We start from the raw sequence: 26,791 nt of genomic DNA on the forward strand, positions 1-26,791 counted from the left end.
ATTATTTGTCTATTTGTTTTCCTGAGAAACTGTTTTGTAGATAATAATACGTAAAACGATAACCATTGATAATTTCCTACCATTTTGTCTGTAATTTGCTAAGTCCCCCCTATTATTATGTTATCCTTCTTTTATTCTTTAAAATTAAAAAATAATTTAAAAAAAGGAAATCAATGAACCAGAAATGAAAAATTTTGTTGCATTGATCATTCAGATCAGTTTCTTTTTTATTAGTGCATACCTGCAATACATACTAATTATGTTAATCTTGGGGAGCTGGTAAATATACATATTGCATCTTAATTGTTTTCATTCCCCCCCCCAATCCCCAGATCTCCTTCCCGTTTCCACAGTCTGCCTTTGTATTTATAGTACAAAGAAGACGGTAGCCCTCTCCTCAACAGAATTATGACTGTCTAGGTCTTCAATGGTCTTGAAGTTTGCCCATGGAATTGCTAGAAAAATCAGAAGGAATTCTAGGCTACAGATCCACTGGAGAAGGATTTGAAACATGCAATTAGTGTAGATAGATGGGTTGGCTCCAGGTTCATGAGTGACAGCTGAGGAGGAGTTAATTGTATCCAATGATGGCCTCTGATAGATACATACATCTCTTCAAGCCAGGACATTATTGACTAAAAGTCTTGGTTTACTCTATTTAAGTTTTTCTTAAAGTTTATAATGAAATATCAATATAAAAATGGTCCATGCTGGGCATGGTGGAGCACACCTGTAATCCCAACACTCGGGACACTAAAGCAGAAGGATTGCCATGAATTTGAGGCCAGCCTGGGCTACATAAGTGAGTTCAAGGCCAGCCTGCGCTACATGGTGAGACCTTGTCTCAAAAAAATTTTTAAAATTTAAAAAAATAAAAACAGTCCATTGGTCCAGAAGGTGAGGATTATTTACCCTGCTGCACTGAAGGTTAGCACACTGAATCTCACCATAAGTGTGCATAAGAATTGCCTAGGGAATATGTAAAAGTTTGGGCTTCCTGGGGCCAATCTCAGAGATTGTAATTCAGTAAGTGTAACGGCTGATACATTGTGTCAACTTGAGAAGTTTAGCAGGTTTAACTAAGAGACCCAGCAGAGAGCCAGGGTCCTTACTTTGTAAACATCTTCATCCTGTGCAAAAGGGAATGGAGGTGGCGTGAGTGCTACTCCTGCCCTAGCGGGTGGTAGCCTGCTTACAATATAAGGGAGGAAAAGAGGCTTGCCCTTTCCCCACCCCTTTTACTCTTGCTGCTTTTGCTGTCTTTTGCCGCCTTGAACTATTGTCCCTGTGCCATGCGCCACCCTGCCTTGGAACCAGCTGATTACAGACTGAAACCTCCACAAACTGTAAGCTAAATAAACCTTTCCTTCCTTAATTTTGGACATCAGGTATTTTGTCTCAGCAAAGAGAGAAAAGTAACTAAGACAGTAAATAAACAATGAGGATCAGAGACCTGCAATTCTAACACAATTGGTTAATGAGTTAATATTGTGGTAGACTCTTTTAAAAATATTAACCATCTGCCCTAAATGGCTGACACATTCTTTTCTCTTCAAAAAACTTCAGGTCTATTATACCACAATGTTTCATGCTGTAAAGGAAACCAATATAAAGTTCTTAAATTATACTTAAAGTTCTATTTACATCTATTTGTTTAAATCCTGGGTCTATTGTTCAAACTAAGGTGCATCCCATGGCCATCAAGTTCAATAAATTATCTATCTATCCAGTGGGGAAGAATAAGTCAGTTCTAAGTGCTCAGGAGAGTTACTCAAAATTGCAATAGTTCTGCACCATTGCTGATACCATTCAAAACTAGAAAAAAGAATGGCCGGGTGTGGTAGCGCACTCCTGTAATCCCAGCATTCGGGAGGCTGAGGCAGGAGGATCATTGCAAGTTGGAGAGCAGCCTGGGCTACAAAGTGAGCTCAAGGCCAGCCTGAACTGCATAGCTAGACCCTGCCTCAAAAAGACAAAAAAAAAAAAAAAACCTAGAAAAAGAGCAGTGTAAGTTCACTTTAGACCATGCATGTCTAAAATAGTTGCAATGTATTTTCTACTTCCCTAAAATATTTCTTTTCTATATGGAAATTGTGCACCTAATAGGTCAAGAAAAGCAGGAATGAGAGGACTATGTAGGGGTATTCAAAGTCATGTCCTCTTCTGTATGGTAAAAGAACAGAAAGAGCCATGATTTTTCTAGTGGGCAGGATTTAGCTGTTAACATGTAATACTTTGTACGTGTTCACAACTTACCTTGTTTTGTGTAAAACCTCATAGTCAGTCACAGGCAATCCAAAAAGTTGCTCACCAGATGAATATGTAACAAATTTCCTCCACAAATCATCAAAATTGGCCTGTAACAAAGATTTTTAAAATACACTAAAATATAACTAGTTCAGATCTCATTAAGGTAAAATCTATCATAGCTGAGACAAAGTTTTCATTTACTTACTCGTATCTGTGAAACAAGGATTTGTGAGGCAAATTTGTACTTATACCAAGCCACCAGAGTTAAGATAAGGTTAGCTTTCAAGTTAACTTTCACTTAAAGTTAACTTTCAAGCATTCTAAAAGCACCCATTTTATATAAAATTACGTCTTTCATAAAGTAAGTGGTCTCCCGAAGAGCTACATATTCAGATACCCTAATAAACATCCAAAAGTATGAAAACTGCCTTTTAAAAACATCTGTAATTCAGGCTTCTTTACTATTTGAAGCCGGCCTTCTGTCTCTTAAAGGGTTCGAAAATGAGTACAGTATTAGTATAATCCATGCACTTCTGTTTTCTCTACATGCAATTAAAAGCCTAAAAAAATGGAAGATCCCATTTAACTCCATTTGAAATAATTCTAACACTTTAAATCCTCACACTCAGTGCATGCATTTTAATCTTTTTCCTTTGATTTGGAATTTCAATATCCTATATTTGACATGCTAAATATTAACAGCGTTCAAGGAACAAATGCAAACAGAAATGATCCATCTATAACAGGGTATGTGCAGCCTGCATCCACAGCATGGTGGCCTCCAGCCCTTACCCAGGTATCTGTCGTCAACATTTTCCTAAATCTCCCCGCTGCTCACCTAACTCCTGGGCCTCTGTATAAGTGCACATCCTACCTAACTGGTGCTTCTTCCTACCCCTGTCTAACTCTAATCCCTCAAGATGGAGCTTAGATAGAAGCTTTCTCTTCTGGGAAAACTTCTCTGCATGCCCCAGTAATCCCCATATGGGCTGGGAGCCCCGCGCCTCAGTCTCCATAAACATGAATTCTCAGAACTAGATCACAGTGCTCAGCACATGCCTTGGGAAGTGTCTCTCTGGCTTGCTGTCTCCCTGTTAGATTTTAGTAGCTCAGAGGTAAAAGCCATTGCTTAATCAAATTTGTATTGACATAATAATAGGTATCTAGTGAATATTTTTTAAAGTGCTGAGAATGCAGGTGGGTTAGAGAACTGAAAGAACATAAACATTATTTTTCAGCCACTGTAAGAAACAGGAAAAAAGAACAGGAGCAAAATTGCTTGATGCTCCTGATCAGCTAATTTACAGAGGAATCGAGGAGTTTTCAGAACATTAGTCTAAAGGGGTGTGTGATTTTTCTCAAGATGTGCTCGGCAATCTGAGTGCAGAAAAAGCGTGCATGGCTGACCTAATGCAGTGAGTGTATACAATCTGAGAGGGGACATTTAAAGTGATGGATACGAAAGAAAAGACAAACAGTGGATACAAAGGGAAGGTGGAGAAGCCATCTGCCAGAGTTTAAAATCTGAAGTTATTTTATTACACTATAAATTTTTTCCACTTTACATATCATATTGGATGCTGAAACTAGACTACGAGTTAAATTCACAGTTGGGGTCTGATTCTTTAAAAAGACAAGAGACAGATTATATGGAGAAAAGCCTGGTGAGACACAGAGAAGGAATTAATCACATCATTTAGCAGATTAGAATATGCAGTAACTAAAGCCTCTATGTATCCTAAATGTTAACTTCTCCATTATAAGGTAAAATATAAGTTTTCCCCTATTATCATCTTTAAAAATAATACACTGTCAATGTGGCCAAAACAAAATGTGATATTTTACCTGAAATATCTGTAGCCTATTGCTAGCTTCTTGGGGTGGTATATTTGGAACCATGGGTCCTTCCTGCAAGAAATAATATCATCTCCATTTTCATTCTTAACCAGATCTATTTGTCTACTATTGGGTCTATCTAGTATTTCCTTTTAAATAAATAAGCATTACCTTTCATTTAAATGGTCTAATTTTGTTTTATACTTGAAGCTTCCTTTATTTTCGGTAACACCTTTATTGAGACATAATTCATGTACTACCCAATTCACCCACATAAAATGTACAATTCAACAGTTTTTAGTGTGTTCATAGAGTTGTGTAACCATGACCACAATTGGCTTTAGGACATTTTTATCACTCAGGCTTCCATTCATTTTTAAATGGACCTTGACACAGCTAATTCTAAACATGCAACAAAAATCACATCCTGTATGAAGCGTGTACCACAAAAGCTCTGTTGAATTTCATTTATGATTATAAATGACGATACTGCGGTTGTGCAGTGGAATAACTGATAGCAGAATTCTGAGAACAGCCTCCTTGTACTAACTGTTCAGCCCAATATGGAAATAGAGACATACGTGCGTTGAATACTCAGAACAAGCAGAAGGCAATCTCTGGTGCCACGAACCAGTACGTTTGCAAAATAATCCTCCAAAAGCAGTGCCCCCGCCTCCGCCGCAAAAAGCAAAAGAATGAAATAACTTCTTATATGGTGACAGATTAAAATAACAAGGACTAGTCCCCCTGAGAAAGTGAAGGGCATGAAGGATATTAATGTGGTCTGTATTACTGTATTATGAATTTATAAATAAGAGACCAGATTCCCCATATAACAGTGTTAAGAAGGTAAACTGAAGGGGCTGGGGATATAGCTCAGTGGCTTAAGCGCCTGCCTGGCAAGCGCAAGGTTGTGAGTTTGATCCCCGGTACCGCAAAAAAGAAGTCAAAGTTAAGAAGGTAAACTGAGGCCCAATCAAATTTGAGAGTTTATTCATGTACACTGTGCTCCATGACTTGGGAAACTCTAAATGGGGAGTGGTTCAAGGCTCCACTAAAGCAAGATATACCTTTCATAGAGGGAATGCAGACGTGATATAAAGAAAATATTTGGTTACAGTAGTACAGTTGCCTTCTTTATTCTATCTTGCTGGAAAGTTCGCAGTTATATGACCCTTTCAGTTCTCTAAGAATTAGTGACCACGCAAAATCAGTTGCACGGTGCTCTAAGCAGGAGGACATTTATAGTTTCTTACAGCCTTCCAACTACTGTGTTACAATTCTTGCTCTGACAAGGACAAAACCAGGTCCTTTGTTCTTTCTGTGGAATGCTATTTGCTCTCTGCAACTGTCAAATCTGCTTTTCTTTTTCTCTCGAAAACATGCTTATAAGAGCAGCCATCCTCTTTTTTTTTTTTTTTTTTTTTTTGACAACTGTAAGTAAGCTGCTTATATATAATGGACCTATTTCTCAGGATTCATCACTTTCATTTCATACAAACATATCACAGAACATTTTAAGACAGGGTAGGCTAATATGCAAATTACCGTCTCATATGATTCTGCAAAGTTCATTACATCGTCACGAAAGATTTCCACAGCCTCAAGGAGGCTACTTTTAAACATTGGCTGCACTTGAACTAGTTCGTCTTGTACAGAAACCTAGAATAAAAGAAGAATGTTCCACAGGACAGTGAAAGGCACATATTGAAAATAAAACGACTCTATTCCGGCGAGTTTGTTATCTCACAGATGTCCCATGGGAACAGGGAATGTCTCTGCCTGCTCGTAATCAAATACATAAAAGCCCATATGCACATACAGGAGACTCAAGTCATTCTAGTTTGTGACCCAAGAGACTAAGTCATTTTCTCTCTTATTTGCTAACTGCAGCTAGCAAAAAGTTCTCCGGCTGACCCAGTCCAGGTCATCACTATAGCCAGAAAAAGACTTGCTATTACAGGACCCAGTCTGGGTTGCATACAATCTTGTGGCCGTGCCAACCCCTGGGAGCAGCAATGTCTACTAGGTCCACATGGCTACAGTGGTCGGAGTAATCCCCTGAAAGGAAGTGGTATTATTCTAGGTTAAAAAGAAAAAAATATTTCTTTTTTTTTTTTGCAAATACTGTCCATGGTAGTTTTTAAAGCTTTTGCTTAAATCTTTAATTGGCAAGTCAAAAAGGTATAGATACATAGATCAACAAAATAGAATTGACTCTGAAATAAGCTCTTACATTTCAATTGATTTTTCAAGACAGTTCATTAGTGAAAGGATAGTTTTTTCAATGAATCATGCTGAGATAACTGAATATACATGTGCTTTTGCACGAAGTTCCCCTGCTAACTTATACCATATATAAAAATTTACTCAGAATAAATTAGAGACCTCAATGTAAAGGTCCAAAATTACAAAACTCTTACAAGAAAACTTAAGGGTGAATCTGTATAACCCTAGACTAGGCAATCATTTTCAAGATACTATGTCAAAACATATGCAACAGAAGGGAAAAAAAAAGCAAGTAAATTGGATTTCATCAAAATTAAAATTTATGCAGGACATGGTAGCACATGTGTGTAGTCCCAGGAGGCTGAGGCAGGAAGATCATAAGTTTAGGCAAGCCTGGGCAACTTAGCAAGGTCTTATCTCAAAATTTAAAAAGTAAAATAAAAGGGCCTGGAATACAGTTCAGTGCAAAGGCCCTTGATTTAATCCCTAATACTTAAAATAATAATAATAATAATAATAATAATAATAATAATAATAATATCCAGAATGTAAAACAACTCAGCAATTAAAACCGACAACTCAATTTTTAAAATAAGCACAATACTTAAATTCATATATCTCCAAAGAAGATATACAAATGGCCAAAAAGCCAGGCATGGTGGTGCACGCCTGCAATCCCAGCACTTGGGAGGCTGAGGTAGGAAGTTCATTAAGAGCTTGAGACCAGCCTGGGCTACAGAGTGAGCTCAAGGCCAGCCTGAACTGCGTAGCGAGACCTTGTCTCAAAAAAAAAGACAAAAAAAAAGAGGCCAAAAAAACTGCCATGTGAAAAAGATGCTTAATACCATTAGCCATCAAGAAAATTCAATATTGGTATATGGGACGATATGTATGAAGCTTGATAAGTTAAGTGAAAGAAACTAGTCACAAAAAACTACACAGTGTATGACTCCATCTCTATTAAATGTCCAGAGAAGACAACCCTACAGAGAAAGTAGACTCGTGATTGCCAGAGCTGAGTAAGAGGGAGGATGGGTGTTATTGTTAATGGATACAGAGCTTCTTTCAGGGGTGATAAAAATATTCTAAAATTAGATGATGATGGTAGTTATACAACTTTCTGAGTATACTAAAAAAAAGCCACTGAATTCTATACTTCAAGGAGGTAAACTTTATGGTATGTGCGTTATATCTCATAAAATTGTTATAAATAACCAGCTCTTGAAGAGAATCACATATATGGTCCTAGAAATTGTGACCTAAAATAATTAAAATTGTCCTTACAGCTTTGCTCTGTAATTTGTTGAAAGAATATCTCAAGGTATCAACTGCTTCTGATTCTTCTTTGGTTACTTCAACTTCAAATCTGTTTAAAATAGCGTAGGCTTCCTGCAAAGTAGAGGTGGAGTTCAGAATCCTCACAAGGAGAAGCAACTGCCTCGTCAACTTAGATGCCTTCATGAGACACATTCTTATGGTTTAGAAGAAGACAGCAAATTCTACAGGAGTGGCTTCCAAAATGAAAGATGTAGAGAAGGCACCTTTACATGCTCATGGACTTCCACTTATAGACTCCAGACCATAGGCTCTGAAATCTGCATTTGATAAGCATTTAAGTGATTCTGGTGGAGATGTCAGGAGATAATGTTATGAGATACCATGCCAGCAAATACCTTTAGAGAGCCTGACTTGGTGGCACATGCCTGTAATCCCAGCACTCAGGAGGCTGAGGCAGGAGGATCGTTGCACTTTCGAGGCCAGCCTGGGCTACAAAGCGAGCTCAAGGCCAGCCTGAACTGCAGAGTGAGACCCTGCCTAAAAAAAAAAAAAAAAAAAAAAAAAGAGCCCTTAGAGTTATTTTTCTCTCTCTCCTTCATATTGTGCTAATGTCTTGCAAGATAATTTCTCAGACTCTATTAAAACAAAAGGTTCACTATATATGATGTGGGTGTTAATCTAAAAAAAAATGAAACCTGACTGATTCAAGAGATGGAGCTTCTTTCTTCACCAAAAGAAGCTGTGCTAAAGAATTAAACTTCTGCAGTCAGGGAAAAAACATCATGTATTAAATTTGGTGGTCAACATCCAAAATTCTTAAATACTGAGATTATTAAAAGTAGTAAAGCAGCGGCACAAGTGCCTGCCTGGCAAGCGCAAGGTCCTGAGTTCAATTCCCGGCACCAAAAAAAAAAAACTAAAAGTAGCAAAGGCACAAAGTTCTTTAGCTACCAGAGTGTATAAAAGGCTATGGGGGGCTGGGGATTTAGCTCAGCGGTGCAAGCACTTGCCTGGCAAGTGCAAGGTTGTGAGTTCAATTCCCAGTACAAAAGAAAATGGCTATGGGAATGCCAGTTCCCCATAAACTGCAGGTAATAAGGGTGTGCACTGCCTATAGAGAATTTAAAAAACAATAAAACAAGTTAAGAGTCTGATATTTATCATTGCCATGCATCAGAAATTTTGGATATTATAAATAATCTTAGACAAAATAATGCATCCCCAATATTGTCCACATCCAGGTCCCTAAAACCTGTGAAGATATTGCCAAAAAGGGCTGCAGGGGACTTTAGGGCTGTAAGTGAAGTAGCTCTCAATAAGGCAATGAACCTAAATTAACCAGATAGGCCTAATGTGATCACAAAAGTCCACAGAAGGGAAGGAGGAGGAAGGGAGCAGCGTCAGAGATCTGATGCCTTAAGCTGGGGTGGCAGTGGTGCCACTGCTGGCAACGGGCTGTAAGCCAAGGAATGTGGGCGGCTTCTTCAGCCAGAAAAAACAAGGGATGGATTCTTCCCAGAAGCAACACGATCCTGCTGACATCTTGCCGTTAGCCATGCAAGTCTGAGATCTTTTCATACGCTGATCTCTAGAGCTATGAAACAATCACTCACTGTTGCATTAAACCATTAAGTTTGTTTATGTTAGGTAAATGATGGTGACCAAGTAAAAGAAAACAGCCAGCCTGAATCTAGCGTTGTGAGTGAGACTTTCCAGAATAACTCCTTTTTTTTGTTTTGTGTTGTTTTCCGGTACCGGGAATCGAACTCAGGACCTTGCGCTTGCCAGGCAGGCTCTGTGCCACTGAGCTAAATCCCCAGCCCCTCCCAGAATAACTCTTTTTTTTTTTTTTTTTTTTTTTTTCCTCCCAGAATAACTCTTAAGAGATAGTCTAAGTCAAGTTTATTGAGCTGGGGTTAGGGGAGTGGGACAGCATGGGATTGGTGAAGCAAGACTACCTGAGTAGCAATGGCTAGCATAGCAACAGCTAATGTTTTGTTGCGCTAGATGCGCTGTGACCTAGCAGGGCAGGTGGGGTGGCAACAGGATGTAGCTGTATTGTTTTGGGGCTCAGGCACCTGGGAACAGCCACTCTGGAAAGTGGAGAGGCTGAGGGGAAATGGGGTCAGACCTGTCATTTTCAGCCATTGAAAATTTATCCTCTTTGGTAACTTGTTATAGCAGCGATAGGAAACTAATACAGTACACTTTCTCCAAATCAACTTTTGTTGATCTAAGTTCCAACAGTTTACAGTGGCGCCTAGGCGGGTTCCTCCCACTACGCTGTGTTTTGCTGCTGGCCGTGAGTGAGACCTACCAATGGTTTCTAAGGAAAGCCAAAGATAGAGAACTTGACTAATCTATACGATTGACATAAGACCATGTGACCATTCTTTTCCATAAAATGTTAGTGTCATAGCAAAAGCATCGTCTAGCCTAGTACCACATTAACATATTGATATTCTTTTGTACGATCTTCACTGTTGATATTGTTAAAATCCCCCCCGAAGTCATCATTAGAAAGGACAGATTAATATAACAGATGAAGAAATATGTGAACAGAATCACATTTTTAATATATTTCCATTTGAAAAAAGAGAGCATTTCAAGAAAGAAACATGTGATCATGTCTTACTTCAATTGGTCCCAAAGTCATGTCCATTTGAATTTCATTGTCACGGATACATGACAGAGCTTCCATTGCAAATCTGACATCATCTAAATCACGAATAGGTCTAGATAACTTTTTCAGATATTCATTGATAAATGCTATCATGTCTGACATTTTCTTTTTGTATTCTTCATTCAAGTATCGACAGAGTAACATCTTCCATGCCTTAGCCTCAATTGATAAGGCTAATTTCATTGGCCCTGAGGTGAAGACAGAAGAGAAGAAAATAGAATCCAATTGGCATTCTGAAACGATTCACTGTATGTGTAATCTAAGTATCTATAACTGTGCTGTCCAGGTCAGTAGTCACCAATCGCATGTAGCTTCTGAGCACTTGAAACGTGGTTAGGCTGAATTAATGCACTGTAAGGCTGCTAGATTTTAAAGACTGAATTCCTGTCCCCATAGAGTATTTCAGCTGTGTACAAAGAAGACACTACGGCTGGGGTGGCGGGTATTTCTGAAATCACCTGACAGCACTGTTCTATGTGGACCTTGTTCTATTTCTCACCATCCTGTTAGCAGCCCTCACTCGTTCCCCAAAGTCCTCCAGGGCACCCCTCTCAGTGGAGTGAAATCTGTTATTTTGCCTGTCAAACCACAACCTCAGTTTTCTTGTTATTCCACTCTGTGCCTCAGCCACATGGTTGAAGCACTTGTATCACGTGACCCTGTATGGTGGCGGACTATTCCAGCTCAGTCCTGACCACCTGTGCGCCAATCAGAGAGCCTTCTGGAGAGTTCGGAGTGAGAGTTGAGAGGAAGCCGTGTGGTCTGGGAAACAGAAAAAGTCACATGCAGAGGGAAGAAGAAAAAAGAGGTAGAAAAAAAGGACTTCTTTGGCTGCTCACAGGGACTGTGGTCCTGGTCTACTCTGCAGGCCCAGCTCCATCTCGGATTCTGGAAATGCACCTTTCTTCCCCTAACGTCACTCAAAAGGGTTTCTGTTTCTTGAAAACAAAACAGCTCTAACCGGCCAACTCTTTACCCATTCCTCGCTTTCCTCTCCATGTCCCTCTACTGTCCAGCCTTGTCAAGCCGGAAACACAGTTGCTGCCTCTCAACCTCCAACAGCCAAACTGGGGGCCTGTGGAGCAAAGGGAAAGGTGTAGCTCAAGAGGAAGCATGCACCCAGCTCGCTGAGGGGGGCCAGGAGATGCTATCCCATGAAATTCTTAACCTGGGCCTCTTTTCTCCTATTCCTTAGGCTCAGGAATTCAGTCCGTCTTCCCTTCTCTTTGTAGCTATCTCCACCTGCTCCATTTTTTAGTTCCCTTTCCCCAAAAAATAAGCACCTCAGCCCCGTATGACAAACAATAAGCTACCGTTGTTTTTCACACTGAGGATCACAGTGCTAGCCACTATGAGGAGACAAATAAATTTTAAAAATAATGTCATTTCCAAAACTCTCCAGAAGCTCTTATAATTACTGCCCTTAGCATATAGTTGCTGATCCCCAGCTAAATAACCTCCCCTCAAGTACTTGTGATTCTTCCTGAAATTACGCCCTCTTTTGGTGGATTTAACCATAATATTTAATATTTACTGAACATCAATTATCTGCCAGGGATATGACAGGCTAATGTCTCGTATAAAAGCAGTTCATGAAGTAGATGTCACAGAGCCACCGAAAGAAGTGGAGCTTGGAGCTAAAACCCAGTGGTCAAACTCAAGAACCATAGTTACAGTGACTCCTCGAGGACTGATCTGAGAATCTACTTACGGTAGATAACTGGTGTAAAAATAGTTGTTCAAATATCACCTGAGAGTAAAATTTTCCCACAAACTAAGGGCAAGATGGATTGTTCCATTACCACGGTAACAATAAGTCACCATAACCAGTTTAAACCCAAACTACAGTCCCACTCACTCTCTTCTTCATGTCAGCCCATCAGGGAGGTCATACTCTAACAAACTGACCCCTGAGCACCAGCTCAAGTTGCACCTGAGTGAAGCAAGCAACCTTCTACAGCCAATCTTGACCTAGTGACATGCACAATCTTTGGATTTTGTCTTGTCCAGACAGCCTCTCTAGGACTGCAGTCTGCCCTCTGGGGAAACTACCTAACCAGCATAGCTCTCCCAAGGTAAGATAAGTCAAATAGCCAACCCGGTCTTTGTATTTCAAATAGTAAGAGGTCGGCTCACCATACTTTGGTAATCCCAAATGGTTGAACTCAGATCTTGTCTCACACACATAACATCCTCCTCTAAAAAACTTCCACCTGTAGTTTTAGTTGTTTGACTGCTAACTGAGGAATCTGCCTATGCAATATATATGTTGTAAAGAATATGGATGGCCCAGAACTACTTAAAAATATATATATTAGACCAAGGTGATGTAATATTGCTTGCTAAACAAAATATCATCTCCTGTGGAAACACAGATATGCTACACACTAAATATTTGTAATTACCTGTGTGCAATTCAAGTGCTCCTACAATAATTATAGGCTTCAGCTCATCAATCTCCTGTTCGAAAGTAGCATAGTGTAGAATTTCTGATCTGATTTCCGTCAGGGAGGGATTGTTACCCAAAAATTCCTGTTGTAAGGCAGCAGTTAATATTTCCTTAATTTTTTAACAGCATGAAAAGTACATTTCTAACAGTTAATTTAGAATTTTTTACTTGTTTATACACTGTTACATGTATACCTGCTATGGGGCCAAGGGCATGCTAAAGGAAGGGCTGTCTTGGTAATCCTGGAAGAAGAGGGAATCTCATAGTCTATGTGGTTACCCAGAGTTCTCCAGTTTCCTTGAGTCTCTAAGTCTCTAAGCTTGAGGCTCTAAGTCAGCGTGACCTATCCTTGAATACCTGGCCTCTGGACAGTGTCTGACATCTAACTGGCACCCAATTTCTCAGAGAAATTAAATGAAATCAGCCAGAGCCTCACTATTATCAATTGCCTTAGAGGTCATGTCAGGTGCTTGGCATCTGGGATACTTGGCATCTGCCCCAGAGAGCTTCTCATTATTCCTGAAATGCTCATGATCCCCTTTCAACAGTTAAAGGATTAAAATGACAGGACTAGTAGTGGAAACACACCTTCACTTTCACATCTCGGTCCTCCGTCCAGAGAGTCTTATACTTCTGAAACTCCTGCAGGGCCTCCTGGGCCACCGTTCTTAGAGAATTCACAGAGGAAGAAAGGAGAAGGACTAGCTTGGAAATGTCTTTGTGCTCCGCCACCCCTGGGTAAAAGTTCTTCAGCTTTCTTGCAGGAATGACTTCTTCAAAGGATCCTAAAAGAAAACAAGAGGGTTATAAATAGGAAAAGAAATTAAAATATCCCTATTTGCAGATGACATGATTCTTTACACAGAAGATAAACACCAAAAGGCTTCTATGTCTGACAGACAAATTCATTAAAGTGGTGGTGGGGGGTTCAAAATCAATTCACAAAAATCAACAGCACTACTAATAATGAACCCACCAAAAAAGAACTCCATAAACAATTCCATTCACGATACTAAAAAATTAAACTAGGAATCAACCTACTTAAAGAGGTGAACAACCTCTATCATGAAAATTCCTGAACTCTAAAGAAGATAATTGAAGAGGACATTAGAAAATGGAAAGACCTCCCTGTTTCAGGACCAGCAGAATTAATATTATTATAAGAGTCATATTAGGGGGCTGGGGATTTAGCTCAGCGGCAAAAGCGCCTGCCTGGCATGCGCAAGGTCGTGAGTTCGATTCCCGGTACCGGAGAAAAAAACCAAAAAAAAAAAAAAAAAAAAAGAGTCATATTAGTAAGTGCAACCTATAGATTCAATTCAAACCTATTAAAATACCAACAATATTCTTCACAAAAGTAGAGAATATCTTAAAATTTATATATAACAAGACTCAGAAGAGACAAAACAATCCTGAGGAGAAAAGAACACGGGCAGGGCAGGGCAGCCCCGCGGAGCCCCGACGCCCGAAGAGGCTGGGCTCGCCCAGTTCCTGTGAGCGGGGCGGGGCACAGGAACACAGTTGATTTTGAGAGGAAAACTTATTCAGAATAATAACAATAGTTCAAACAGGGCCGGCTTTTCACCATTTGAACTGTTCATTTTTCCAACTAACTCAGAAATTTCAGAGTGTGAATTTGAATAACAGCATTACTGGTTTAAGAGTCTAGCAAAGAAAAATTGAATTTGATAAATAAAAGTCTAGTATTTATGTTTTTAAGAACAGTTTTATAGTTACACTTTAAAGCATTATACTTCTGGGTATTTTCCCAGAAGATCTAAAAACATCATATCACAGCGATATATGTGCACCTATGTTCTTAGCAGCACAATTTGTAATTGCTAAATTGTGGAAGCAACCCAAATGTCCATCCACCGAGGATTGGATAAGATAGAATGGAATATTACTCAGCTATAAAGAAAGATAAACTCAAGGCCTTTATAGGGAACTGGTCACAACTAGAGACCATACTCATAAGTGAAATAAATTAGTGCAAGCACCGCATTGTCTCACTAGTGTAAAACCTGGAAGAGTTAATTTAAACTCGGAGGTATGATAGACATTGTGAAATGATAGGAAAACACTCAAGGGTAAAGGGCAACTGGGATGTGGGAAAAGAGAAGGGAAAGAAGGAGAAATTTTGTATGTATGTATATACAGGATAGTTAACATAGTTGTTCTATTGTCTTCTATTTCTTTGCTGAAAAGTCCTTGATTGATCAATATTGCATGTCTCTGTTTTCATGAGAAACCACTTTGAAGATATCAATATGTAATACAACAAGCATTGTTAATTTCCTACCACTTTGTTTGTAACTCTGTATTGTCTGTACTGTTCTTTTGCTATTTTGTAAAAGGTTGTCTGTTAATGTTTTCCTCCTTTTATTTTTAAAATTTAAAAAAAAGCATTATATAAGGTTCTCCTATATTTTCAGCATATAATTTTAACTACCATCACTCATCTGATCCAGTCATGAAATTAAAAATTCTGTGCCATGGTATATATGTTCAAATTCAGGCCATTTTAAAATACAACAAGTAAACTTCATGCAAGTTGGCGACAGTACTGGTACTAAAAATTATGGCTGTTTCCTCTGTTTACATAACCTGTTTAGTATAGAATCCCTCAACCAAGAGATGTTTCCTAAGAAGAGTGCTGTCATTATTTACCCTTAACAAAGACAACCTGTGAGACAAGGTTTTTAAAGGACTTTATGTGAACTATGATATTGTAATTTTCTAAGCACCTTTCATGGGGTAGCAAAATTATTTATTATTTTTTTTTTTTTTTGGTTTTGGTTTTTCTCCGGTACCGGGAACCGAACTCACGACCTTGCGCCTGCCAGGCAGGCGCTTTTGCCGCTGAGCTAAATCCCCAGCCCCCGCAAAATTATATTTATTTACTAATTCTGACCAGAAAAATAAGCCAGGAAAATTGATGGTATTCATTAGATTTTAACTGAGTGGAGCAGTTCCTTTTAATCACAATTGTATAGTAAGGATAAAACACTAACTTACTGTGTATTCATTTTAAATTGTTAGGTATTGTTAAATCGCCAAGAATTATAAACTGTTTTGTGTATTTGAATAAAAAAAGAAAAAAGAAGAAGAGGAGGAGGAGGAGAAAAAAGAAAGAGCAAAGCAAGAGGCACCAAAATCCACCAAACTGGATTTTAAGTTATACTACAGAGTACTGTAATAAAACAACATGGTACTGGCACAAAAATAGACATAATAAAATAGAAAAGAAGACACAGAAACAACCTCACGTGCCTACAGCAATCTGATTTTTGACAATGGGGTTTAAAACTCTACGTTGGAGAAAAGATAGCCTCCATAACAATGGTGTTGGGGAAACTGGATAGACAAGGGCAGAAGATTGAAACTTGATCCATATCACTCGCCTTTTACTAAAATCAAATCAAAATGGATCAAACAGCTGTAAGACAGAAACACTGGAACTGCTAGAAGATAATGTACAGGAAACACTTGAAGCCGTAAGCATCAGCAAGAACTTCCTGAAAAGAACTCCAATGGTACAGAAAATAATATCACGAATCAACCAATAGGATTACACCAAATTAAAAAAAAAAAAGTTCCTGCATGGGGAAAAAAAAATCAACAGAGTGAGACCACAGCAGAATGGGAAAAAAATTTTGTCAGCTACTGTTCTGATAGAGTACTAATATCTAGAATATCTAAAGGACTCCAAAAAACTACTCCCCCAAAATGACCCAAGTAAAAAAAGGACAAATGAACTGAAGGGACACTCTCAAAAGAAGCACAAATGGCTAATAAACACATGGAAAAACTCTTCCATATCTTCAGCCATTAGGAAAATGCAAATCAAAACAACTCTGAGATTCCATCCTACCCCAGTCAGAATGGCTGTCATCAAGGAGACTAAAAGCAGCAAAAGCTGGTGAGGATATGGAGCAAAAGGAGACCCCTATGCTGTTGGTGGGAATGTAAACTAGTACAGCTACTAAGGAAATCAATTTGGAGATTCCGCAAAAAAATAAAAATACAAATTCCATTTGACCCAGCTATACTTCTCCAGGGTATATTCCTAAAACAATTAAAGGTATCACCCTATAATGATACATGTATATCCATGTTTATAGAAGCAAAATTCATAATAGCTAAGCTCTAGAAACACCCAAGACGCCCATCAACAGATAAATGGATAAATAAAATGTGGTGTATGTACAAAATTGAATATTATTCACCCATAAAGAAGAATGAAATCATGTCATTTGCAAGAAAAGGGATGAAACTTGAGACCACAGTGCTAAGAAAAATAAGTCAGACATACAAAGTTAAATATTGTATGGTTTTTTTTATATGAGAAACCTAAAATATAAATGAATAAAATAAAGGAGAGAAACGGTAGGCAACAAGAAGACAGACTTTGGGAAATGAACAAAGGGGACCATAGGGCAGGGGAAGGTAAGGAAAAGGCTAGTAAACAGACCAAAAACAATTAAGATGTGTTACATGCGTGTACCAATTCCCCCAAACAAACTCCACTAATCTGTACTGCGAATACATGTTAAAAGTGCTCCTCAAAGCCAACGTTTTCACACTGCAGATAGCTTCAACAGTCAACTTTAAATATTAACTGCTTTAATATTCATGATTTTTTCAAAAATGTGTTTTTGTGAAGATACTCCCTCCAGATAATTACGGTATGCCAAGTAATTAAAAGCTATTATCTTGCTCTCTGTGCTTATTCTTATTAAAGTACTGTGTGAGCTTTAATTTTGAAGTCTAGATTTTTTTTTTTTTTTTTTTTTTGGTTTTTTCTCCGGTACCGGGAACCGAACTCACGACCTTGCGCTTGCCAGGCAGGCGCTTTGCCGCTGAGCTAAATCCCCAGCCCTAGATTTTTTTTTTTAATCTGGAAGAACTGTGTTTTCCAGAAGGCAGAGTGAAAAGACCTTGATTGAAACCTCCCTAAATGTGAAGAGTCTTCCAAGGAGAATTTCAAGAGTTGAAATTGCTACCTTATAGAAGAGCACAGCAGTCAAAGGAGGGAGATTGCATTTATTACACAAACGACCTTAGGCCAATAGCTTGACTGTTATGGCTATCCTAATGTGGATGAAATGAGACAACCTGTGTTTGCCCTAAGCTCAGCATCTGGTACATGGAGATCTTGCAATAACCATTAACCACTGCTACAAACACTTTTTACCAAAACACAAACCTGACCTGTCACTGCCTTGATTTGAAAATTCTCAAATGTTCTCCCATTACTCAGAGATCTTACCAATACATTTGTTTGGCCCATTCAGCACTTTCCTTTTTTAAAATAGTTTTTAACAATTTAACATTATGACATTTCACACAAAGTTTCAGATTCCTAGCTTCTATTTTTAAAATGGTGTCATTTGGTACCAGAAGTTCATTGATGTGCTAAACTTACCACAGTTCTCTCTAAGCCCTCCTGCTCTTTTATTCTGTCTTATAGTTACATAAAATTAAGCAAGAAAATACAAGGTGTTTTCTTAATTTAATTAATAAACTAATTCATGTGACATGCCTTAGTAGGTCAGTCATTTTTATTGTGGGAAGAATTCTGTTGTATAGATATACCATGTTTGGTTTATTCACCGCGTTTTAGACATTTGTTGGCAATTTGGTGCTATTACCAATAACACAGCTATAAGAATTCACATGTAGTTTACCAGACCAAATACAAAGTTGAAAGTAAGCTTAGAAGAGGTTTAACTTTTAAGATTAACTTTAAAATGAATGCAACCAGGCCGGGGATATAGCTCAGTGGCACAAGCACCTGCCTGGCAAGTGCGAGGTCCTGAGTTCAATTCCTGGTACCAAAAAAAAAAGACTATAAAATAAATGTAACCAATTTTTAAGATTACTAGAATAGAGCAATAATAAAAAAAAAAATCCTTGTTCATCTATGGCCAAATACTAGAAAGAAATATCTGCATGTTATATTTTAGATGAAAGATGGAGAATAGCTTTTTTAAATGCAAAATTTAACAACTAAACATATACTTTAAAAAAAAAAAAAAAAAACCCATATGCTGCCAAACTTAGGAAGAATCAGAAAGGCCTTTTCTTTTTTTTTCTTTTTTTTCCTTTTTTTTTTTTTTTGGTGCTGGGAATCAAACTCAGGCCCTTGCACTTGCCAGGCAGGCAGTTGTGCCGCTGAGCTAGATCCCCAGCCCTAGAAAGGCCATTTATAGTCGCTATGATTCTAAGGTTCTATTCCTCTGGGATTTGCTTCCGCTTTCTTACTCTCTTCCTTCTTCGTCTGTCTTCCTGACCCGTGCGTCAGGTCAGTTATGGTGGGACTGTTTACCGCAGACTTGACGTGGTGGGCTTGCTGTTGTCCCCAGTGAGCCACTCCCCTGCTGACCTCCAAAGTCAACTGGATCATACGGTTAATGGCTTGTTGAATATCGTCCAGACTGGGAACCATTACCTGCGGGAAGAAGAAGCCAGCACATAATACCACCAGCACAGAAAACACATCCCTCCGATTCTCACCTCCCAAGCATAGAGTGGCCAGTGGGAGACAGCTGTGTGCAGAAGGTGGGCTGCACCTTCCCTACCCAGAGCTTTTCCCATTCTATCCATTCCTGTGGGCCAAAAACTGAACCGCAGTCCTTGCTGCCCTGTGGGGACGGCTAGATGCAAGAGAAAATTGTGTGTTGGACGCCTAGGGCGGAAAACAGCTGAAGAAGCTATACCACAAAGGATCAGACCTCATGCCTTCAAAACGCATCAAATAATCTGAGGAACTCTCCTTCCAGAAGTCAGACCGCACAAATGTGGTGTTAGGTGGGTGACAAGTTGTCCCTGCCTGGTCTCTCAGCCACCCCATGTGGTGTGGACTTCCAGACACCGATGTAGCTGGGATAGGTGTAGAGAAAAGTGCCAGGGGGGTCACAGGCTCAGGGCACAGGCCCTTTCTTTCTTCTGCCATTGTTAGTAAGTTGCCTCACGGTGGTGAGTTTAGGGGAGGGAGTTGAACTTTTACGATGACTTTATTTAAACAACTTAGTGTCTGAAGTAAGAAAAAGCAAGGTGATTTGTAGGGCTCTTGGCTACTGATAGCAGAGCAGATACTTAATACCAACCTCAAAACATCATGAGCTATGCAGAAACGGTATTTTAATGACAGATAAAACTACCATTTTTACTTTTGTTGAGGATTAAGGAGAAAGTGAAGAGAAAAGCCACATGAGACCAAGACCTTCCCTTAAATGAAAGTTTGGTTTTTAATACAATAATTCTTAAGTGTATGATCAAGATATCGTTGCAGTCAATAATACTTACCACATTAGGAATTGCAAGATGCACTTCAGTTTTTATAAAAGAAATAATATCATCTGACGGTCTGCGTCCATATGGGCTGTAATAAGATGATCATTTGGTTGATGAGGCCAATTAGCCAAAAATTTCACAACTAACTTCTTATGCTACAAGTTTTGACCCTAAACATGACTGTATTCAAAATGTCAAATTATACCAAATACATAATCAAACCCTAAATTGCAGAGAACACAATGATTTAATATTCTTAGAAGCAAAATACTAATCAGTCGTGCACTTTCTAGTGTCTGAATGTCTCTCTCTCTCTCTCTCTGATGTAACCATTTAATAACATTTACTAAAGACTTTCTTCATTTTCCCTGCGACAATATGGGATGAGGGCACCAACCAAAAGCATACACCTTCGTAAACTTTTTATATATACATTCTACAAGATTAAACTGGAGGCTTCTGGTCAAAGTTTTCCCAAAACAGCTTTTTTATTTTTTATTTTTTTATTTATTTATTGGTACCAGGAATCGAACTCAGGACCTTGTGCTTGCCAGGCAGGGGCTTATGCCACTGAGCTATATCCCCGACCCAAAACAGCTTTTTTTAAAACAACTTCACTTGTACACAGACATATAGCCCCGTGTGCAATAATGAAGGTGTCCAGTGACACCTAGAGAGCTGCGGATTAGATTGGCCTTCTCCCTCTCTTTTGACCTTATGTTAGTCAGCTTTTCATTACGGTAATAAAACACCTGCGAATAACAACTTCCAGGAGAAAAATTTATTTTGGTTCCCAGTCTCAGAGGCTATAGTCCATGGTTGGTCTGTCCATTGCTCTTAGGTGAGGAAATAACATGGTGGAGGAAAGCTGCACACCTCACAGCAGCCAGGAAGCGGGGCGTGGTGGCGCACACCTGTAACGCCAGCACTCGGGAGGCTGAGGCAGGAGGATCATTGTAAGTTCGAGACCAGCCTGGGCTACAAAGTGAGCTCAAGGCCAACCTTAACTGCAGAGCAAGACCCTGTCTCAAAAAAAAAAAAAAAAAAAAAAAGCAGCCAGGAAGCAGAAAGAAAGAAAAAGAGACTGAGAAGGGCCCGGGGACCAGATACAGTCCCCAGGGTCACGATCCTACGATCTGCTCCCTTCAATAATCCACCTCTTCATAAGGCCCCAAAGTTAGGATCTCACCAGTGCCGAGGACAAAGTTAAAAACCCTCAAGATCCAATCATTTCCCAAAGTCCATCAGCTGCAAACAAGCCTTTAGCATATGACTTTCAGGGGACTGTTCAGATCAAAGTCATAACAGAACTCCATCCCTGTTCTAGACAAAAATATTTTAAAAATGCAAACGTCCCATTCTCTTTTTCACTGGGAATGCAAGGGCTGTCATTACTGATGGACACCTCCACTTCTAAGTACAAGTGGATTGGAGGTGGGAGTCATAAGAGACACACACACACCACAGTTCAAAAGTGGAGACCTCGCTTTTAGCACTCAAGGCCAGTGGTTTCCAGAAAACACATTATGGTAAGGAGCTCTTTGATCTAAAGGCAAGCAAACAAAAGCCTTGTAATTCATACCTTCCCTGCGATATCTGACGTACATCAGTAGAACAAGAAGAGCTGCATGTAATACAAAGAGTGCGATCTGAGAACCAGGAGTCCCATAAATACAAATAGCTGAACTAAGAGGGAGTGAACAGCACCTACATCACTCAGCAATGTAGTTAGCAAATCAGAGGGCCAGTTTGGGCTGGGGATTTAGCTCAGCGGCACAGCACCTGCCTGGCAAGCAGGAGGTCGTGAGTTTGATTCCCGGTACCAAAAAAAAAAAAAAAAACAAACAATCAGAGGGTCAGCTTAAGCAATTCTCCAAAGTTTCAGGTACAAAGAAAAAGAGACAGAAATTACTTAAAGAAAAAGAGAAAGGATAAAAAGATGAATAACATTTATTGAATGTTATGCCAGGCCCTTTACATTTTCTGTGAATTAACACATTTCACTCCCAAATGAACTTTATGAAGCAGATCCTGTGATCATTATTTCCATTTTATAGATGAGGAAACCCAGAAAAGGAAAGGCTAAGGAGCTCAGCTCAGAGATACTTCGCTATCAAGTTCCAGTGGTTTAATCTTACATAGGTATAGTAAATTAAAGAAAGTGCTCCTTTAATCTTAATGACTGACCTATTTTCTCATCTTAGAAAAATTCTGTGTGCCTAACAGGATTGAGGAGGGGGCTACATTCAAGCATATAATTTGTGAATTTCAAGAATTTTTTTAAAAGTCCGTAAACATCAAATTAACTGCTTAGCAGCAGAACTGTCATCTGAAAACTAAAACAAAAGAACGGCATTCACGTGAGAAAAACAGATTATGATTCAGGAAGACCAAACTAACATCTATGCATGAGAATAAGACAAAGGCTTTTTTTTTTTTGGTCTTTTTTTTTTTTTTTGAGACAGGGTCTCATTATGCAGTTCAGGCCAGCCTTGAACTCACTTTGTAGCCCAGGCTGGCCTCAAACTTGCAGCGATCCTCCTGTCTCAGCCTCCCAAGTGCTGGGATTATAGGCGTGAGCCACCATGCCAGGCTAACAAAGACATCTAAGACAAGCAAGGATTTTTAGTTTATTTTTAGTTATCCACACAAGTTAGGATTTTGGGTATCTCTCTCCAAAAATTACTTGAGTAAATTACTAGAGAACTTGTAAATCATTGTGGCAATATGAGTTCCTTCTTCAGAAATATGTCTTTATGATGCATCAAACACATCATAATCATGTATTGATATACAGGATGTGCTAATGTTCAAATACAAGACAAGCATCTTTATGAATCAGCAATGGATCACAAACACAAGAACCACCTGGCCAGGGTTCTGGTTTCTAAGGGGGGCAGTGACAGTAGCAAGGGTGGCTCTGGGGGATTTGGGAATTGACAGTATTTCATGTGAGACAGGACAGCTTCAGCCAAGGTCACTGCATAAAGCCAAAAACCAAGAAAGTTCTCCTTCCATTATGACAAAAAAAAAAGGCAAAACAACAGCAGGGCAGTCTATCACCCTTCTTCCTGAAGCTACAGCTTTGCAGAACATGTGGGCCTGGGAGAAAGAAGTAAATCCACAGCTTCCCTGAGAAGCCACAAAATTGTTTCTTCCCGGGCTGAGCCTGCCATACCCACAATCTCTCTCCAGGGGGCAGCACCTGTGCACAGTTGAGAGCTGGTTCTGGACTCAGCAGTGCAAGGGTTACCTGGAAGCAAAAGTGAAAATGCTAGACCAGAAAAAAGGAGAAAGAAATACGAACACAGAAAGACCTCCTGCTCAGAGAGGACCCACACACTAAAATCTCAACAGACATGCAAAAATCTAAGGGTAAGAAAGAGAGAAAGAAATCAAACATTGAAAGAGAAACTCACTCTAGATAAAATGCGATGTTTGCAGATACAAAAAACTCTAAGTAGATTGAGAATGTTCAATGAGATAAGGGAAGAAAGATTTTTTTAAAAATGGCTAACCTAACAAGGCAGAAATGATACAATATTTGAAGAATAAGGGGGAAAAGCATTTATTTAAATATTTAAAATGCAGTAGATAACACAATCTTTAAAACAGATACACACATACCTGCCTATAACATATGGACAAAAAAAGTATACAGCCAGATGTGATGGCACACACCTGTAATCCCAGCACTCAGGAGGCTGAGGCAGGAGGATCATTGCAAGTTTGAGACCAGCCTGGGCTACAAAGTGAGCTCAAGGCCAGCCTGAACTGCACCGCGAGACCCTGTCTCAAGAAAAAAAAAAATTACACAATCACAGAGGTAATAGAGTAGTTAGGAAAGAGGGTTCAATATTTTTGTAAGGATGCCAGTTCTCTGGAGAACTGACCTATGGATTTAATGCAATTTAAATAACCCTTCCCCCCCCAAAAAATGTTGGTATTTCAACAACTCCTGCTTGGTAACTACTAACTGTGGAAAAGCTTTATCCTATCTAAGCATAAAAATCAATACCATGTGGATTAAATCTCTAAACATAAAACTACAAAATCTTAGGAGGCATTATGAGGTAGGAAAGAAGTTTTTTTTTTAAAAAAAAAAAAAGACAAAAATCACAAATCATAAACAATTGATAAATCTGAATATCTTACACAAAAAATTGATGCTTCTGAAAAATTTTTAAATTCCAACAAAAAAAATGAAAATTAATACAGTAAATGAAACAATAACACAAAACTGAAAGGTGGTATTTATCATCAACAACATTGAACTATATTTACGGCTCACTCCATTCCAGTAAAAGGTAAGACACCCCCCCTAAAAGAACCACAGTTTTTAAGGAAGAGAAAGAAATGACCCATAAGCACATGAAAATATATTCAGTCTCATCAGTTACCAGGAAAATGAGTTTAAATCCCAGTGAGATGCCAATTCACACCCCTCTGTGTTAGCAAGAATTTTTTAGTTGAGTAGTACTGTTTGTAAGGATGCCGAACTTGAACACTCTCACTCCGAGCCCTGCCTGGTAAAATGAGGCACACGCGTGCCCTCAGACCCCACAAATCCACCCTTGGCAGCTAGAGCAGGAGACAGGTAAACGTATGTTCCCAGCGGCTTTATCAGGTTAGCTTAAACTGGAAACAACCCAGATGACCATCCCCAGTGAACTGGATAAATGAACTACACATACTCCAAATATACAGATGTGAAAATAAATGATATCAATATAGATTAATCTCAAAAGCGTAATAGTGAACACAGGTCAAATACTACAGTAGGGACAGAAGCAAGTGGAAAGCTATCAGGGAAAGCAAGGCAATGGTGAACACCTGGTCCTCAGGTGAGCAGTAGAACTACTCAGGGGACTGGTAGTCTCCCTTATGCTGGCCTGGGTGCTAGAGACCGGGTTGTTCATTTGCTCGCTGTTCTCGCAGTACTATACAAATGTTTTCAGACAGGCTTTTCATGAGTGCTGTTTTACATTTTATGACTGTTTAAAATTAACAAACTAGCCGGGCGTGGTGGCGCACATCTGTAATCCCAGCACTCGGGAGGCTGAGGCAGGACGATCATTGCAAGTTTGAGACCAGCCTGGACTACAAAGTGAGCTCAAGGCCAGCCTGAACTGCACAGAGAGACCCTGTCTCAAAAAGACAAAAAATAAAATAAAATAAACAAACTAGGGGCTGGGGATATAGTTCAGCGACACAGCGCCTGCCTAGCAAACACAAGGTCGTGAGTTCAATCCCTGGGATAAAAAAAAAAAAAAAAAAATTAACGAACTAATCAAGAGACACAATTAGAATTAAAACATTATGGGTAGTATTCCCAGACAAATCTATCATATTTTCAACTTGCCTCACAACAAATATTCTTCTTTTCATTGTGTCCAAAGATAATCGTGTAGCTTTTTGAAGACTGTCTAATAATTGATGGGAGAAAAAGGCATAGACCTCTTTACATTCCTGTAATAAGAAACCATATTAAATTTGGCACACAAAAATAAACCTCTAACATCCCTCTCAAAGCAAAGACACGATAAGAGAAGTGGTATGTGAAAGGTGAGAAATAATAAACTATACAGTTTCAATAACACGGTAGAAATAAAGTCAATCCTACATCACTTGTCTGTATTTTTTAGAGAATATATAAAAAATGTACTTGCTTAAACACTCTAGTAAATCAGGACTTACTCGAAAACCAAAACTTGCTGGGCATGGTGGCACATGCCTGTAATCCCAGCACTCAGGAGGCTGAGGCAGGAGGATTGCTGTGAGTTCGAGGCCAGCCTGGGCTACAAAGTGAGCTCAAGGCCAGCCTGAACTGCATGTGAAACCTTGTCTCAAAAAGCGAAAAAAGAAAAAGAAAGAAAGAAAGAAAAAGAAAACCAAAACTTATTTATTTATAAGTACAAATACAATTATTCAAATACAATTTATTCAAAATAATCCTGGCTTGCTTGACAGTCGACAATTAAGTAAACTTACTAAAACCAACAAAAAGGCACATTTCTAAGAGAAAATTAGAATAATCTCCGAGTACAGGGAAGACAGTAAAAATCTGAGAGCACATGACAGTTTGAAAGAATTTATGCATAAGCAATCAGATTTTTGAACTTATGAGAACCAAATAAATCTAAAGCATCTTACACTGTTTACAGGATTCAGAAAGCGTATTTATGTAACTCTATTAGGAGGAAACACATAGCTCTCTGTATTTCTAAATATAGTTTTGGAAACTATCCTCAATAGTCCTTTTTATATACTTTATATTTAAAATTCATTCGAGTCATTTTGAGAAGACTGTTGCTACTTTAATTACTTGCATGATTTACATTCTAATTTGTTAATTTAAGAACATCATAATCTGACCTTAGCATCCTTCTTGTGGTCAGGGATGACAAAAGACTACCAAAAAATGTGGTCTAGCTTTTTTAAAGCTATGTTATTAACTTTCTCTGTGATGTAAAATGAGTTACAAATGTGTATTTAAAAAGTAAGTTCAGGGCCGGGGATATAGCTTAGCAGTGCAAACCTGGCTGGCAAGTGCAAGGTCCTGAGTTTGATTCCCGGTACCAAAAAGAAAAAAAAAAAAAGCAAGTTCTTATGTATGGAAGGAACTATTACTACTGTAGGGAAAATAATCTAGGGCCAAGCTGTGTCTTTTATATCCTTCTACACTGGACCACTATTTATGTTATATAATTTGTTATTTCTTCAGACTTCCTATGCTAGCATGATAACTCATCATGTTTACACCCTGT

The 26,791-nt window shown here is 38.9% G+C and overlaps 1 protein-coding gene across 4 annotated transcripts in view; it reads right to left on the bottom strand.

Annotated features, from left to right (window-relative positions):
* The window catches only part of Dnah8 (dynein, axonemal, heavy chain 8), a 280,486-nt gene that overhangs the window by 171,042 nt on the left and 82,653 nt on the right, over positions 1-26,791 (bottom strand). For all 4 annotated transcript variants that reach the window (XM_005389606.2, XM_005389605.2, XM_005389608.2 and 1 more), the window contains exons 24-33: positions 25,387-25,493; positions 20,037-20,112; positions 18,993-19,179; positions 13,314-13,510; positions 12,682-12,808; positions 10,229-10,464; positions 7,600-7,704; positions 5,635-5,748; positions 4,096-4,158; positions 2,257-2,357 (exon numbers count right to left, since the gene is read on the bottom strand). In XM_005389606.2, coding sequence (XP_005389663.1) covers positions 2,257-2,357; positions 4,096-4,158; positions 5,635-5,748; positions 7,600-7,704; positions 10,229-10,464; positions 12,682-12,808; positions 13,314-13,510; positions 18,993-19,179; positions 20,037-20,112; positions 25,387-25,493 — 1,313 coding nt within the window. The remainder of the gene's footprint in view (positions 1-2,256; positions 2,358-4,095; positions 4,159-5,634; positions 5,749-7,599; positions 7,705-10,228; positions 10,465-12,681; positions 12,809-13,313; positions 13,511-18,992; positions 19,180-20,036; positions 20,113-25,386; positions 25,494-26,791) is intronic.

The sequence above is a fragment of the Chinchilla lanigera genome, unplaced genomic scaffold (assembly GCF_000276665.1).
Source record: "Chinchilla lanigera isolate Chin_1 unplaced genomic scaffold, ChiLan1.0 scaffold00036, whole genome shotgun sequence".
Lineage (NCBI taxonomy): Eukaryota > Metazoa > Chordata > Mammalia > Rodentia > Chinchillidae > Chinchilla > Chinchilla lanigera.